Source organism: Orcinus orca, chromosome 12, assembly GCF_937001465.1.
Source record: "Orcinus orca chromosome 12, mOrcOrc1.1, whole genome shotgun sequence".
NCBI lineage: Eukaryota > Metazoa > Chordata > Mammalia > Artiodactyla > Delphinidae > Orcinus > Orcinus orca.
In genome coordinates, this window is record NC_064570.1 from 66296899 (window position 1) to 66314818 (window position 17920).

The following is a 17920-nucleotide window of genomic DNA, read 5'->3' on the forward strand; positions in this document are numbered from 1 at the left end:
AACCAATACGTGTGCATATAAACAAACTGATTAGTATAGTGGCTGCACATGGTTGGCATTATGTAAGTGTTTGGACTTAATTTTTTATACTTCTAAGATGTGATTTTTGTGTGTGTTATGTTAATTGTGTGGTTTTTTAAGTTATATATATTACAATTCAAAGTGTATGTTAAATTCTTGTCTTTATTTTTCTCTAGGGTCATTACTAAAAGAGAAGTGGGAAGCATTTGGTCTTAGACTCAACCATGCCCAACAACAGATGAAAATGACTGAAAATGCCCTATTGTTTGCATTTGTAGAGGTATTTTGCTTTGGTTGTTTAGGTTAAGGGAATGCTGAATTGATGCAAAATGCAAATTTAAGGAGGCTACTGTTTTGTATTCTCTTCATGTTGACATTTTTAGGGCTTGTTGTTGAAGACAGTAAACACTTAATGAAATAATTCTTTGGGGGGAAGATTTTTTTTAATGTCCTTTATAGAAATTGTAAAGTCTTGGTGAACACCATCATTACTATTTTTAAAGATGCAGTTGAGAACAACTAGTGAATTTTTTTATTGTTTCATAGCTCTGTGTGTGTGTGAGAGAGAGAGAGAGAGACAGAGAGAGAGAGAGAGTGAGAGAGAGAGAGAGATTTGGGTCCATTCCTGTTAGGACACATTTTTGATTCCAGTGCATGGGTAGCTCTACTGTTTTCTCTCCTGTGACCTTGCAGGATCAACTTAGTTAAATGTTTGTGACTTAAGCTTTTTATATTTTTATTAAAGAAAATTGTTTCTGTGGCACTCTTCAGACCACACTCTAAGGGAGGTGTAGGAATCTTACTTGAGATGATGTCTTAGTGAGAGAGAAAGTCCCTCAACCATATATCCATTGTTACGGGAAATTTAGTCATCAGTGCTTAATCTTAGTATGATTGTTTCTAATATAACCAATGAAAATGTCAAGTGCTCTCAAAATAGGGTCTATACCTATTTCATGACTTGACATTAACACTGGATTTTAATATGTTTGTTCCGTTTTATTTTTTTCAGTTTTATTTACAGAAGATTCTTTGTTAGGATCACCATGAAAACAAAAGCATAAAGCAGTTTAATAATAGTAAAACAATTAAGTTTCTGATGTTGTGTCACTTGCTTAGATTGTCAGTTCATTGCTTTTGGAAATAGAACTTGAGATCAAATCAGTAGAGATGAGGAAAGATTCATCTTGATATTCTTCAGCACCTGTGAAAGGCTCTGAATTACAATTTATCTTTTCTTGGTATACTCATAGCCTGACCCTGTATTTATTTTGGGTCTTTTTAATAACCATTTGGTTACCTTTAAACATCTGAATACATTGTAAGTTATTATTTGCCTTAGCATCCATATAATGGGATGGTCTAGTTTATTGCATCTCATCAGAGAGATTCCCTTGACCCTTTTGGATATTTGAAAAAAAGTTAACTTGACCTTAACTCTGGCAACCAGCTGGCAGCCATTTGGCACTAAGGTGTCAGCTCATCAGGTAGGAGCGGTTTGCCCTTGCCTCTGCTGCTGACCCTGCTCACATAACTGTTCTTGGTGAGTGTGTTTGTGTTTGAAATGGACCCTTAACATTTTACTTCATCTTCTAGGGTGCATTAGCTCAGGCTGTAAAGAAAGGAGAGTGGATCTTGTTGGATGAGATTAATCTGGCTGCTCCAGAAACATTGGAATGTCTGAGTGGTTTACTTGAAGGCTCCTCTGGCTCTCTGGTGTTGCTGGATCGAGGAGACACAGGTAGCACTTGATCCCCTTGGGGTTTGACTTGATGCGAGGCCTTTTGGCCTCTATAAAGTAATACTCTTGGGACTTCCCTGGTGGTCCAGTGGGTAAGACTCCATACTCCCAATGCAGGGGGCCTGGGTTGGATCCCAGGTCTGGGAACTAGATCTGGCATGCTGCAACTAAGAGTCTGCATGCCACAACTAAGACCTGGGGCAGCCTAAATAAATAAATAAAATGTTTTTTAAAAAAAGTAATATTCTTTTGGTTAGGTAGATTACATGGGCCTCCCAGTGTGATTTATTTATTCTGTAGATAGTAATTTTCTGCAAAGTCTTATTGTTAGGTGATATAGGGAATGAAAAGAATACGATAATTTGTCAAGGCATTTGGGTAGTGGGTAATAAGGCATGCACACTCAGTGACAGTGTACGCGCTGGTGAATAGGTGATGAAACATAAATAGCATGAACAACCTCACCATAAGAGATGGTGGGATGGCAGTTTAAGATTAAGTTGTGTACGTAGATCTGGAAACTGATTTCATTGGGGTTTGAGAAAAGGCAAGGATGGTTGAGCAGCCAGTACCAACCTTGCTGAGCCTTGAGGCATAGTGATTCACCCTGGGGTTCAGTGGAGTTAGTCTTCCCCTGATCACTTATTGTTACAAGTTGTTGAGAATTTATAGTTTTCTTTTAACAGAACCACTGGTTCGTCATCCGGATTTCCGTTTATTTGCGTGTATGAATCCAGCAACTGATGTGGGCAAAAGAAATCTCCCACCAGGAATAAGAAACAGGTAAGGGGACATGGCTTGGTTCCTGGAGCTGTTTTTAAAATTAAGTTCTCTTTATTGGTTGATTGGTAGTATTAACGTAACCAACCCTCATAACAATGCTTGAAATTTATTGATTGCTGATACAGGAATCTTTTTACTTGTAGTAGTCTTCTTTCTATAGGTGGTAGGAATGTGGAAAACTCCAGAACACTGGGAGTTTTTTTCCTTTGGGTTGTTCGTGTGACATTTAATGGCTCATGGATATTGTTGAAAACAAAAATCTTTCCTCCTTCAGATAGCCTTTTAGCTATTAGAAAACCTCCACATAACGAAATAATAGTATATCATATAGCAACGTAAGTGCATTTTAGGCAGAGTCTTCTTGAATGAGACTAATGATGTGTTAAAGAACATTTAAGTTTCAGTTTTCATCATTAAGCACAGACTGACATGAACAAGATGTTTTATGTATGTAGCATTTGGGAAAAGATAAATGACCTTGAAGAACCTAAAGGCAGGACAGGAATAAAGACGCAGACATAGAGAATGGACTGGAGGACATGGGGAGGGGGAAGGGTAAGCTGGGAGAAGTGAGAGAGTGGCATGGACATATATACACTACCAAATGTAAAATAGATAGCTAGTGGGAAGCAGCCGCATAGCACAGGGAGATCAGCTCCGTGCTTTGTGACCACCTAGAGGGGTGGGATAGGGAGGGTAGGAGGGAGACGCAAGAGGGAGGGGATATGGGGATATATGTATATGTATAGCTGATGCACTTTGTTATAAAGCAGAAACTAACACACCACTGTAAAGCAATTATACTCCAATAAAGATGTTTAAAAAAAAGATAAATGACCTTGTTTATTGTTGGTAACCTTTTGTTGAATCTGAGTTTTAAAATAGTGTTAAAACTTCACTGGATCTTCTCCCACATTATAAAAGTAGTAAAAACTTTTTAGGAAAACTTTTTCAACCACAAGTATGTATTTTCCTTTGCTACAACTATGAAATTTTGATAGTGAGGAAGGTTTTTTGTTATTGTTGCATGTACTTTTTGTTACATATAGTTGTAATCAAAAACACCTGAAAATGAGGATAAATAAAGTCTTATTTTTGTAACTTTTTTTGCAAGGACTGTTTGACTTTCTTCAAAGTAGTAATGGTAGATTTTTGGTAGCAGTTACATTATTTTCTATTTCATTATGATCAATCTGTATCTCAAGTTGAAAGGCCTTCATAATTCATATTACAAGCAGGTAAAATGAGTTTATATAATTTCTGTCTTGTGTTTTTGTACTGTCAGAATAGCTGTATTAACTTCCTCAGAAATGGTTATTATGGAATAATAATTGTCTTAACAGGTTCACAGAACTTTATGTAGAAGAATTGGAAAGTAAAGAAGACTTACAGATCCTTATTGTGGATTATCTGAAAGGGTTGAGTGTGAACAGGAGCACAGTGCAAGGAATCATAACGTGGGTTCTTTTTGGTTTCTCTTTATAAACTTCTCCTCTGAGCATAAAAATGTGTACCTCATGCACGTGTACTGTTTTCTTCTTTTTTGCTTCTAACGAGAGAAGACTGATGGAAGGATTATTTAGATTTTACTTTAATGTTGGAACCTTATGGACTCCCTTGGATTTTCCTAAGGAAACTACCTAGAGAGCTTATGAGAATATGTATTGTCAATACCTATGAGAATATGTAAACAATTAGATAATGCTCTCCTAATTACTTCTTTATTCACAGCTAAGAGCTTGAATCCCTTGAGGATATATAAATGGCTTGTATTTTGATCTGCCTTGGTGATATCCTACTTTTTTCAATTTGCATATTAGCTTTGTGGAATGTAGAGGGGGGAAGGTTGATATAATTGATTGAGGCCAGTTTGGAATTATTAGAGTCTTAGCTGAATGAAGTATAGAGTGGTTATATTGCTTGGTGCTTTAATTTGAGTTTCTTTCCTCTGTTTTTTGTATGCCATGTGGAAAGGGTGCAGTCTTTTGTGTCATACACCCTGGGTTCTAGTGCTGGCTCTGTCATCTGGGGCACGTCACTTAGTTGATTTTATCTGTGTCCTCTAAAACAAGATATACAATATGTAAAGATTTTGAAGTTGGATCATATTAGTGTTTTACTTTGCTTTTTGTGCTTTTTTCTTTATTTTTTTTTTACAAATAGTTATTGAGTGGCTCAGATGCTAGGGATACAGTTATAAATAAAACAGACAATCTTGGTTCTTTTCAGGGAGCTTTAATTGTACAGGTGAAGATAATCAGTAAATACTGTTATTTTTGGTTGTGATAAGTGAAGAAAAAGAACATATAAAGCAAAATGCTGGTTAGAAAATAAAACTTGGAGCCCGGTTTTAAATAGGTTAGTCAAAGAGGTATTTGTCAAAGGGCTTTGGGGTGGTTTGTCACACCACATTTTAAAATCAGAGCACTTTTTGTTAGCCAAGAATATTTAGACAAAAGCGTAAATATGTGTAGTTAAAATTCAAAAAGCTGGAGATAAAGCAGTGTGGCTGAAGTGTGGCTCTTATAAAATGCTAATAGGGCTTCCCTGGTGGCGCAGTGGTTGAGAGTCCGCCTGCTGATGCAGGGGACACAGGTTCATGCCCCGGTCTGGGAGGATCCCACATGCCGCGGAGCGGCTGCGCCCGTGAGCCATGGCTACTGAGCCTGCATGTCCGGAGCCTGTACTGCGCAATGGGAGAGGCCACAACAGTAAGAGGACTGCGTACAGCAAAAAAAAAAAAAAACAAAAACTGATAGTACAAGAGGTTCATGTTCCATATATAAAAACCCACTTCTGGAATGTAGAGTCTTTCTACAAAAGAAAGAATGTCTAGCTAGATTGCAAGGAGGGAAGACAGATCTCATTTGGGCAAGAACTTGGGTCTCATCTCTTTATTTGGTTGCACTGGGTCTTAGCTGTGGCAGGTGGGCTCTTTAGTTGTGGCGTGTGAACTCTTAGTTGCTGCATGCATGTGGGATTTAGTTCCCTGACCAGGGATTGAATCTGGGACCCCTGCATTGGGAGTGTGGAGTCTTATCCACTGTGCCACCAGGGAAGTCCCTTGGGTTTCATCTCTGACACATGTTTGGTTATACTTGATCTTGTGGCATGTGATCGTGAATTTCATGAATTTTTTTTTTTTTTTTTTTTTGGCTTGGTCTTTGGTGCTGTGTATTGGGCATTCTCTAGTTGCGGCAAGCGGGGTCTATTCTTCATTGCGGCGCACAGGCTTCTCATTGCGGTGGCTTCTCTTGTTTCGGGCACAGGCTCTGGGCATGTGGGCTTCAGTAGTTGCGGCGTGTGGGCTCAGCATGGCTCGCGGGCTCTAGAGTGCAGGCTCAGTAGTTGTGGCGCACGGGTTTAGTTGCTCCACGGCATGTGGGATCTTCCCGGACCAGGGCTTGAACCCGTGTACCCTGCATTGGCAGTGGATTCTTAACCACTGCACCACCAGGGAAGTCCTTCATGAATTTTTGAGATTTACACTTGATGTTTCAGTCTGAAACTTCTTCCCTCTTGTCATCTTCTGGACTTCTAAATTATGTGGTAATGAAAGTAGAAATGGTCACCATATCATCATGCTTTTTAACATTTTTTCATTGTTGATTATAACCGTATCTGTAGACTTTCTTTTAAAATACCATTACTTTTGTTTTCTGTGTGTTTATCCATCACCATTAGAGATTACCCAGGGACTTCATTTGACCCTCATATTAAAGCCGACTTTGGAACCCTGTGTTTGGATTCAGTATATTCTTGCTAAGGGCCTCTCATATCTCACTACCATTCCCTTAAAAATCAGACACATCTCACCTTTCTCCTCTTTCCATCCTAAGGAAAATTGATCAATATTCATTTTACTATTTTTGATGCTCTAGAAGTTGTATGTAAGCTTGGCCATCTAATCTATAAAAATGCCTTTTGGTCCTTTTGTAGAGAAATGGGAACAACAGCAAAATAGTAGGGCTTATTAGTTAATAAAATAAATCTTTTGAACTGCATCCTCTCTGTAGGTTCTATACAGCTGTGCGGAAGGAGTCTGGGACAAAATTGGTGGATGGGACCGGCCATAGACCTCACTACAGCCTTCGGACTCTCTGTAGGGCCCTGCGATTTGCAGCCTCCAATCCGTGTGGCAACATCCAGCGCTCGCTCTATGAGGTCTTTGTACAGTCTGTGTTTGGTTGGGAGCTTGTTGGATGGGCACACCATGGGGAAGGAGCAAGTGGGGATGCCCGTGCCAGGGTTGCCAGTGTTTTCTGTTTAGTCAGATGAGCTCAGAACTTTTCATACCGGAACTACCCTACCCTTTTTCTACCATTGTGTCCCATTTAGAAGTTGTTCTGGGGCTTCCCTGGTGGCGCAGTGGTTAAGAATCCACCTGCCAATGCAGGGGACACAGGTTCAAGCCCTGGTATGGGAAGACCCCACATGCTGCGGAGCATCTAAGCCCGTGTGCCACAGCTACTGAGCCTGGGCTCTAGAGCCTGCGAGCCACAACTACTGAAGCCCGCGCATCTAAAGCCCGTGCTCCGCAACAAGAGAAGCCCCCACAATGAGAAGCCCACGCATTGCAACGAAGAATAGGCCCCGCTCTCCGCAACTAGAGAAAGCCTGCACACAGCAACGAAGACCCAACGCAGCCAATAAATAAATTAATTAATTAATTAAAATAAAGTAAAATAAATAATAAAAAATATACTCTTTAAAAAAAGAAGTTGTTCTGGGCACCAGCACCACCTGAGAGGTTGAATTTTGTTTCTGAAATAAGTTGGCCTGTTATTGCAGAAGGATAAATAGTGTTACACGTATTTGTGTTTTCTCTAGGGCTTTTGTTTGGGTTTCTTAACACAGCTTGACAGGGCATCGCACCCAATAGTTCAGAAGCTCATCTGTCAGCACATTGTTTCTGGCAATGTTAAAAGTCTGCTGAAGCAGGTAGGTTCTTTTTTGATTTTTGACTTAAATGAAAGGCTGAAATACCAAATTGTTAGCTGTTTTGATTTTGGTTTTGGTTTTTTTGCAAAACTTGTTTCTAATTATAAAAGTTGTCAGTTTGTTCCACAAAATTTTAACATAGGTGGTGAAAATTCCTGATAATCCTGATCTTTGGAGATTTAAACCCTATAGTTAGTCCTTTCCATCTAAATCGTGTGTGTGTGTGTACATATATATATATATATATTTAAAAGTTAAAAAATCTTTTTTATATATTCAAATTCTAATATATGTGTGTGTGTAGATTTATCAAGGTAAATTCTAATACAGGCATACCTCACTTTATTGCAGTTTGCTTTATTGCACTTAGTAGATACTGCAGTTTTTTACAAATTGAAGGTCTGTGGCAACCCTATGTTGTCAGTGATGGTTAGCATTTTTTAGCAATAAAGCATTTTAAAATGAAGATACGTACATCTTTGTTAGACATGTTATTGCACACCTAATAGATTGTAGTACAGTGTAAACATAACTTTCATATGCATTGAGAAACCAAAAATTTTGTGTGACTGGCTTTATTGCCGTATTGGCTTTATTGTGATATTTGCTTTATTGCCGTAGTCTGGAATCAAATCTGGAAAATCTCCAAGGTCTGTCTGTATATATGTAATATAAGTAATATAAATGAAACCGTCTCATAAGAATGTTCTGTAGTTTCCTTTCTTAACCTAACTGTATCCTGGATATATTTTTATGTCTGTACCACAGATCACTGTGAGTGACGTGCTTTCTAATTGTCACATAGCATTTCATTGGAAGCTTGTGCCACAGTTTATCTGCACACCCCCCTTCTGATTGATGGTTGGGCTTTTTTTCCCCTTTCCTTTTCTTGTTTCTATTATACACAATAACCGTTTCAGTTTGACAGAGGAAATTACAGAATAATATGGGATTGAAAGAGGCTGAGAGAAACTGGCTCACAAACTGACTTGTTTGTCTATTGCTTGCTCTTTAGGAAGAAAGAGCCATTGGGATTGTGGGTACTTTGGATTCAATGTTTTTTCCTTTTAAAAAACTATACAAGTAACACATGAATATATACTTTTGGTAAACTGTGACAATGCTGAGAAAAGACTCAAGCTTGCTGCGATTATTATCGCATTACCATTACTCTCCACTTATTTTTTTGTATGCTTTCCTCATGCTTATATATGATGGTGGCTTATCAGTTCTTTTTTCTCACTGCTCTTCTGCCCAACTGAGAAGTCCTTAAAAGCAGTGCCTACAACTGTGGCTTCAAGTCGGGGCTAAATGTTCTAGAAGAGCACTTTTCTATAGCTATATATCTGACCACTATTTGACCATTTTTGATCTATAAAAATGGCAGTTTTGTATAAATCAACTTAACTTCCACCATACCTTCAAAAGGTTATGCCATCATCTACAGTATTATCCTTAACAGATTAGTTTCTCTGGAGGGTTGCTTTTATTTTTAATGTCTTCTAGGGGATCCAGAACATAGTAGTGCATAGCGCCCCCTCTCCCCGCCCCAGTACAACACTGGCTATGTTTTGCGAATGTGGTTTATATGAAATACATGTTTTTGACCAAAATACTTAGAGTGGGATGTTTGGTAGATGAGAGAAGAGAACTGAGTCATAAACTATCTGAGAAATTATTTTCATTCAAGTTTTCCCCCATATCTACCTAACCCCACCTGAATTTTAAAACCAGTACATGTCGCCATTTTGTTCTCCTTCCTCAAAGTAATTTTTTTTCACGTTCATTTGCGGGTTTTAATGTTGAAAGCATCCAGAACAAGCAGCATTCTTGGTGACAGTTTTTTTCCCACTTTACACCCCTCTCTGAAAGCCATAGTTGTCGTGGGTCTGTGGGTTATTTCTCTAACTCTTGTGTCTTTCAGCCTATTCCAGAACCAAAAGGAGGTCGGCTTATCCAGGTGGAAGGCTACTGGATTTCGGTGGGAGACAAGGAACCTACAATAGATGAGACATACATCCTCACATCTTCCGTCAAGCTGAACCTGAGAGACATAGTCCGAGTGGTCTCTGCAGGGTGTGTGGACCTTTTCTAACACTGCTCTGTTGTCTTACCAGCATAGGCATTGCTGAAAGTCTAGTCCTACTTGCTGAACTTTCAAAGGGCTCTATTGTTATTCATTGGCTGAGTGAATAATTATTTTCTAAGTCAATCCTGTCACTTTTCTCCAGACACAAAACATCGTTTCTAGTTGTACCTTTGGTGGGAGCAATATGGACACAGATTATTTTGGCCATCATTAAGGTTGCTTTTTAGTATTTTGCTGATGGATACTCATTACCCATTACTTGTTCAGTGAGTAACAGTTACTCCCGCTTACTGTTTCTCACTAGTGCAAGAGAGGCTGGAATTACTTTCCTCGGTAGTTTCTGAGGAACCTTTTTTTTTTGCGGTACGCGGGCCTCTCACTGTTGTGGCCTCTCCCATTGCGGAGCACAGGCTCCGGACGCACAGGCTCAGCGGCCATGGCTCACGGGCCCAGCCGCTCCGCGGCATGTGGGATCCTCCCGGACCGGGGCATGAACCCGTGTTCCCTGCATCGGCAGGCGGACTCTCAACCACTGTGCTACCAGGGAAGCCCCTGAGGAACCATTTTTACATAGAAACTTCTCAGGGCTTAAAAAACGTTCCATTAGTAGTGCATAGGTGTATAAAAATGTTCTCTTATGAAGATGTTTAATGTTATAGTTGTTCTTTTTTAAATACTACATGATTTAATTCTGCTTTCTTTTTTCTTCTCTTTTTAATTGCTTTATTGGCTGATCCTGTAAAGAACATATCCAGTGCTGATTCAGGGAGAGACATCAGTGGGTAAAACAAGCCTGATACGGTGGCTGGCCGCAGCTACTGGTAACCACTGTGTGCGTATTAACAACCACGAGCACACAGATATTCAGGAGTACATTGGTTGTTACACATCCGACTCCTCAGGGAAGCTCATGTTTAAAGAAGGTAAGGTTGTAATATATTCCTTGGGTCTCCTCAAGCAATCTTCATCCTTTCCAGTTGAGGCACAGGTTGGACGCCATAATAGCTGTTTTTTCTTTCTCCCTGAGCTATGTGATGGTTAAAGGGTGATGGTTAGGGCCCCAGCTTCCTTTGAGCCAGACTAATCTTGTTGGCTGTACAAAGGACTGGGGCCTAGGTTTTTTTTGCTTTTTAAAAAATTAATTAATTAATTTTTGGCTGTGTTGGGTCTTCGTTGCTGCACGCGGGCTTTCTCTAGTTGCGGAGGCTACTCTTCATTGTGGTGCGCGGGCTTCTCATTTTGTGGTGGCTTCTCGTTGTGGAGCACGGGCTCTAGGTGCGTGGGCTTCAGTAGTTGTGGCACGTGGGCTTAGTTGCTCCGTGGCATGTGGGATCTTCCCAGACCAGGGATGGAACCTGTGTCCCCTGCCTTGGCAGGTGGATTCTTAGCCTCTGCACCACCAGGGAAGTCCTGGGGCCTAGTTTTGAAGAGTGCAGTTGAACTACGTCATTTCCTAGAGAATCAGAAGAGGGGTAAGCATTGAACAGAGGGAAGCTGAGAATAGATGACAATGTGGTGACTTAAATGAAAGTAGACTTCAGGGGAAAAAGTAAGTTGTAAATGTAATATTCATCAACTTTGGCTCCCCCTTTGTGCAAAATAAAAAGGAGTGGCCTTCCCTGGTGGCGCAGTGGTTGAGAGTCTGCCTGCCGATGCAGGGAACATGGGTTCGTGCCCCGGTCTGGGAAGATCCCACATGCTGTGGAGTGGCTGGGCCCGTGAGCCATGGCCGCTGAGCCTGTGCGTCCGGAGCCTGTGCTCCGCAATGGGAGAGGCCACAACAGTGAGAGGCCCGCGTACCACAAAAAAAAAATAAAAAATAAGACGGAGTATGTTTAATTGAAAATTATGCTTCCTTGATACAACCACAGATTATTTGGGGACATGACTAGCTGCAGAGAATAATTTCTTTGAAATTTAATGATAATCTAGGGTTTGTTGATTTGTATATAACATTAAAAAAAAAACTTTGGACTAATTTATGCACTAATTTTCAGTATGTATTTCCTCTAAGGTGTTCTTATTGATGCTATGAGAAAGGGCTATTGGATTATTTTAGATGAGTTAAATTTGGCCCCTACCGATGTGCTAGAGGCACTGAACAGACTGTTGGATGATAACCGTGAATTGCTCATAACAGAAACACAAGAAGTTGTTAAAGCACATCCTCGCTTCATGCTTTTTGCTACCCAGAATCCCCCAGGACTTTACGGAGGCAGAAAGGTGTGTAGCATTTGCCCCCTTACTCCTGTTTGTTACTGAATCAAGTAGAAAAGTCATCTTGGTAAGACTGAGATGTTTTTACCTCTGTTGAAGGATTTTTCTTTTTGTGGTGAATAGCAGAGCATACATTTTGGAAATTAAATGAAAAGGTCCTTTGTATCATGTTGTTTCTGTGCGTTTCCCAGATGCTTTCTAGAGCCTTCAGGAATCGATTTGTGGAATTGCACTTTGATGAACTGCCTAGTTCTGAGTTGGAAACAATCTTGCACAAGCGGTGTAGCTTGCCACCCTCATACTGCAGCAAGTTGGTTAAAGTCATGCTGGAGCTTCAGGTATTCCATCTCTCCATCACTTAGCTTCAAATGGACTGTGTTGATTAGATTTGGTGATCAGAATTTGAGGCTCCCTGGGGTAGAAACAGCCCATCCATCCATTTATTATTTTTTTCAGAGTAAGGATCTTATCTTTAAAACTCATTCCATTAATATCCAGTTTTTGGTTTTGTGTTGTAAATTGGCAATTTAATACCATGTTAAAATTTTTCTGATAATTATATGTGATGACAGTTCCCTACTTGTGGATAATATGGAACATTTTACTTAGATTGGAATTTGGCATCAACAAACTGCAGTTTTTGTTTTTTAAATGGGTGTAATCCTTGAATGGACATAACTAAAGAGATCCTTTATGTGTGGCTCTCCCTTTTCAGTTCTACAAAGCTACAGTTTTTTTTTTTTTTTTTTAAGAATATCCCCCCCCTTTTTTCCTAAAGATTTCCCAGAACTTACTCATCATTTATTTATTTGTTGTGGCAGATGGGCTCCTCAGTTGCAGTCGTGGGCTCCTTAGTTGCGGCTTGTGGACTCCTTAGTTGTGGCATGCAAAAACTCTTAGTTGCGGCATGCGTCTGGGATCTAGTTCCCTGACCAGGGATTGAACCCTGACCCCCTGCATTGGGAGCGTGGAGTCTTATCCACTGCACCACCAGGGAAGTCCCAAGAATATCCCATTTATTTTATGGGGTTAAAAGTGGTTTTTATCAGAATTATACACTGTTAAATTACTTCCTAGAAAGCTAATAATTGCCACTCTTACTACTGTGGTCCCACACTGTGGGATTAATTTTCCTGCGTGTTGCCACTATTTGTATTATTATTCGTTATTGTTTTCTATGTGTTACATGAGATGGAATTCCATTATTTGTTATGTTCTTTACTTACACATGGGTTTGAACATTTATCTTCAAACGATTACAGTCCCTTTACTTTTTTTTTTTTTTTTTTGTGGTACCCGGGCCTCTCACTGCTGTGGCCTCTCCTGCCGTGGAGCACAGGCTCCGGACACTCAGGCCCAGCGACCATGGCTCACGGGCCCAGCCGCTCCGCGGCACGCGGGATCCTCCCGGACCGGGGCACGAACCCACGTCCCCTGCATCGGCAGGTGGACTCTCAACCACTGCGCCACCAGGAAAGCCCTGCAGTCCCTTTACATTTAAGAAAAATTAATCTTAGTGGAATGAATCATTTTTATGGGAGCTTAAATTTGTCAGGAATTTTGTATAAGTTGTACTGTACGCTTGCCATTGCCCTTTTTCATTTGTTTTGGTCCTTTAATAGTCCTGTCGCAGAGGTTCTTCAGTGTTTGCTGGAAAGCAAGGCTTCATCACCCTCCGTGATCTGTTCCGATGGGCTGAGCGATACAGATTGGCTGAGCAGACGGAGAAAGAGTATGACTGGTTGCAGCACTTAGCCAACGATGGTATGCTCTCAGCACATGCTCTCTAACTGTGGACGTAGGGCAGATTGCATGCTGTGTTATTACAACAAATCTTGCCCAAATTGTCGTCAGTATATATATTTTACTAGGCATTGCAGGAACAGAGCCGTTCTCCCTCAAGTCCTGACTGATGTTGTAAGTGGTCCTATTTCTGCAGGCCTCTGTGCTGTTATGTTTTGGTTGCTAAGGTTTTCTCACTCTTAGCTTCAGGTGGCTACCTGTGGGAGTCAGGATATGGACATAACGCCTTTAGGAGTTTAGGCAGGTGGTTGGTGGGGGTCTTTGAGCCCTTTTATCTGCATTGTGGTGACCATGGAGAGTTATGTTTGCGCCTTAGAGACGTACAGAAAACTGACGGGTTGGATAATACCAGAGTTCTGAGCCAAGGTAGTTACGTCATCTGAGACTCAGGTTTGTTTACTTTGGTTTAATCATGGGAAGAATTTGTATGTTCCTCTCTGTGCTAGCATAGAAAGCCTTTCTGAATCTTCTGAATTGAAAAGTCTTGATGAGTCCTTAACAGGGTGGTTACTAAGCGTGGGGAGGAAATAAAACTAACCCATGAGAGTTACATTTTCTCTTCGCTGGGAAAGAGTACAGGGAGGAGCCCCTTTTTTAAACTTTCTTTATCGAGGTATAACATAAAATGTAACAGTAAAGGGGGTAAAGTGCTCTGTTATTTCATGTGCAGCTTAATGTATTTTTACATATGTGGGTACCCAGGTAAATCGCCACCTCGGGAAAGATTTAGGATATTTCCAGTACCTCAGAAGATTCCTTCATGGCTCTTGCCAGCCTTAACTCCTAGAGATAGATAATCGCTGCTCTGACATCTGTCACCAGTGATGGATTCTGCCTGAGCTTGTGCTTCACCTAAATAGCATCATGCAGTATATACTCTTGTGTCTGGCTTCTTTTCACTCAATCTAATGTGAGATTCAGCCATGCTGTTTTGTACATCAGGACTTCATTCCTTTTAAATTATTACTGTGTTGTAACCCATTGTATGGGAGATACCATGATATGTTTTGTCTGTTCTCTTGTTGTTGGACATTTGGGTCATTTCTGCTTTTTAGCTATTAGAAAGAAAAGCTGCTCTGAACATTCCTGAGTGTCATTTGGTGCACGTGAGTTCATTTGTGTTGGATTACCTAGAAGTTGTGTTGCCAAGGCCGAGGGCAGGCATATCGTTAGTTGTAGTAAGTTCTCCTGGTTTTCCAAAGTAGTTCTTCAGGTTTCCTCTTCCCAGCAGCTAATGCTCCATAGTATCAGTGTCCCTTGGTATTGACACTTGACGGTTCCTTTTTTTTTTCTTTCAAGGTTTTATGCTTCTGGCAGGCCGAGTCAGGAAGCAGGAGGAGGTTGATGTGATTCAAGAAGTCCTTGAAAAACATTTCAAGAAAAAATTGTGTCCTCAATCCCTCTTCTCCAAAGAAAATCTCCTAAAATTGCTGAGTGAGTAGGCCATCACATCCAGAGGAGAATAAATTGAGTTGTATTCATATTAGAACCTAAATATGTACTCTGCTTTTGATAGGTAAATTGTCTACTCAGATATCCACACTGGAGTCTAAATTCAGCCACGTCGTGTGGACCAAGGGCATGCGGAGACTGGCGATGCTGGTGGGAAGGGCGTTGGAATTCGGTGAACCAGTGCTGCTGGTTGGAGACACTGGGTAAAGTGGGGAGACAGTAACTCGTTTTGAGGGTTCAGTTCAATTCAGTAGAGTTCATGTAGTGTGTGCCCTTCTGGATAAGAGACATGGTAGGGCGCTGTGTTTTGGGGAAGGGCCCACTGAGCCAAGGGGCAGGCGCCCTGTGTTGGCTAGATGCCCTGTGTTGGCCAGCAGTGTCTGTGGCCAGAGCTCCCCTCTCTTGTTGACTGGGGTGTTCATGGGTGTGTATTTGGAATTCATGCTCCTTGTTAATCTGGTGTGTATCTCTTAACAGGTGTGGGAAAACTACTATCTGTCAAGTGTTTGCGGCCTTGGCAAAGCAGAAATTATACTCAGTCAACTGCCACTTACACATGGAGACGTCGGACTTCTTGGGGGGGTTGCGACCCGTGAGACAGAAGCCAAATGACAAGGTTTGTCCTGAGCAAATGATAACATGTTCATTTAAAGAATTGCAGTGAGCTCTGTGCGAGAGTCAACTGTGGGATTTTATTCCTGGTGGGGCGTACAGGTTTGATACATACCTTATCTTCAGATTTTCACTGGTCTACAAGGGACCTCCACAAGCATCCTGTTATGCGAGATCTATTCCTGTTCTCCAGTCTTTGTTTTCTGCAGAGCAACTCCAGCAGACACCCACTAGCTACATGTGTATTGTCTTGTGGAGCCGCCTGCCCTTTAATTTCACCCTCTTCTTTTCCAAATTGTAGGAAGAAATTGACACATCAAGACTCTTTGAGTGGCATGATGGGCCTCTGGTTCTGGCCATGAAGGAGGACGGCTTTTTCCTCTTGGATGAGATCTCCCTAGCCGACGACTCTGTCCTGGAAAGACTCAACAGGTACACGAGCGTAAGAGGTTTACCCTGTGTTTGATGCTTTTGCTGGTCTGGATTTTATAGATATTAATTCTTGTGCACAGTAATGTTCTTCATAGGTACACTGTATTCAGTAAATGTTTGAAAATGATGATGAGCTATTGCTTTTTTTGGCTTTAGCACTCAGTGTCTTTAAGAGACCTAGTTTTTCTGTTTAGCTATGAATAATCAGAAAGATGGGACTATGGGAGGATAGGGCTAAAACAAAGAAGCCCAAGTTAAAATTCTTTTTTAAGGCAAATTATGTGGCCATTATCTTAATTTTTTTTTTCAAAGAACTAGAATCAAAATCCTGGATGTTACAGCTGTAAGGCCTCTCAAAACCCCAGACCAGGACGCTGACCCTCCACACCAGACTTGGCTGGCCACATAGCCCCCTAGCCGCATACTGGTGTCGGATGTGAGAGCATGTGCTTGAGTAAGAAATCAGGCTTTGCTGGAGACATTCAAGCAAAGATGCCTTTCCAGAACAGAAAGGAAACTCATGCATCAGAAAAGGTGACTAGTGAACGTACTGAAAGAATATGGCTGCACAAATACTGAAATCTGATCAGATAAAACAGTTTAAGAAGTTTCTCAAAACCTACACAGTAAGCCTACGGTAAACCTGCTTTTTGCAGTGTGAAAGACTTCAGGACAAGAGAAGTAAAGCCTGAAGTGACCTCACCTGCTCAGAACATTGCTTCCAGAAATGTTTAAAAATGACACGAAGGATATCAATGAGATTTCAGGAATATCCTGTTCAACAGAATGAAGCCCTGATAGCCAGTGCAGGATGCCTTGGCCAACCACGTAGATAAGTCCTGATGGACGGATCCCTGATGAGATACCGGAAATGAGGGCTCACCTAACAGAAACCGCCCGAAAGCAGTAGCCGCCGTGTGAACCAGCCATCTGTCCTGACTGGCAAATAAGAACCACTGGAGAAGCAAAATTGCTATTTACCAGAGTAATCAAAATAAGTCTTGTTGTGCAATGAAAATAGTAAGATGCAGCATTTGTTGAGACCTTAAGACTCAGCAGCTTGGTCACTTGATTAGAAAAATAAACCATTGTTTCTTCAAAATAGGTGTTCAGTCATGAGATAGGAAAAAAATTATATTACTAAAAGTAAAATAAATGGAAATAACCTGGGGGGGGAAAAACGAAACAGGGACTTCCTTGGCAGTCCAGTGGTTACGACTCCACGCTTTCACTGCCGAGGGCCCTGGTTCATTTCATGGTCGGGGAACTAAGATCCCACAAGCTGCCTGGTCAAAAAGAAAAAGAAAAAAAAAAACCCAAAACAGAAAACCTCAGATCAGTGTGAATCTTGATGAATACCTGTGTTTCTCTCTTTATCGAGGTATAATTTACATATCATGAAGTGTACCTGTTTTAAATGTATAATTCAATAAGTTATTTTTTTCTTTCTTTCTTTTTTTTGGGGGGGGGGGTTGTTTCTTTGTGGGGGGGGCTGGGGAGTTGGGCGGTGACCACGCCGCGCGGCTTGTGGGATCTTAGTTCCCCGACCAGAGAGCGAACCCCGGGCCCCAGCAGTGCGATTGCCAAGAGTCCTAACCACTGGACCGCCAGGACGTCCCCTAATTCGAGTTTTAGTAAATTTACTGAGTTTTGCAGCCACCACAATTCAGTTTACATTTTTATCATCCCAGTAGCATCCCTCCTGTGCATTTACAGTTTATCTTTGATGCCACCTCCTGCTCCAGGCAACTCCTCATCTACTTCATGTCTGTATAGATTTGTCTTTTCAGGAGATTTCATATAAGTGGTCTCTTCTTTAACTTTGCGTC

General features: G+C 41.1%; 1 protein-coding gene and 1 pseudogene across 4 annotated transcripts in view; both read left to right on the forward strand.

Moving 5' to 3' along the window:
• The window catches only part of MDN1 (midasin AAA ATPase 1), a 154423-nt gene that overhangs the window by 47229 nt on the left and 89274 nt on the right, over positions 1–17920 (forward strand). For all 4 annotated transcript variants that reach the window (XR_007470601.1, XM_049695470.1, XM_049695472.1 and 1 more), the window contains exons 17-31: positions 198–301; positions 1618–1762; positions 2449–2545; positions 3889–4002; positions 6562–6709; positions 7376–7486; positions 9411–9562; positions 10320–10498; positions 11590–11798; positions 11984–12130; positions 13415–13556; positions 14895–15029; positions 15112–15250; positions 15525–15663; positions 15961–16091. Coding sequence is in view for 3 of the 4 variants with exons in the window: in XM_049695470.1 (XP_049551427.1) it covers positions 198–301; positions 1618–1762; positions 2449–2545; positions 3889–4002; positions 6562–6709; positions 7376–7486; positions 9411–9562; positions 10320–10498; positions 11590–11798; positions 11984–12130; positions 13415–13556; positions 14895–15029; positions 15112–15250; positions 15525–15663; positions 15961–16091 (2092 nt within the window). In the remaining variant the exon portion in view is untranslated. The remainder of the gene's footprint in view (positions 1–197; positions 302–1617; positions 1763–2448; positions 2546–3888; positions 4003–6561; positions 6710–7375; positions 7487–9410; positions 9563–10319; positions 10499–11589; positions 11799–11983; positions 12131–13414; positions 13557–14894; positions 15030–15111; positions 15251–15524; positions 15664–15960; positions 16092–17920) is intronic.
• LOC117199390 (mitochondrial import inner membrane translocase subunit Tim9-like) lies at positions 16108–17153 on the forward strand (annotated as a pseudogene).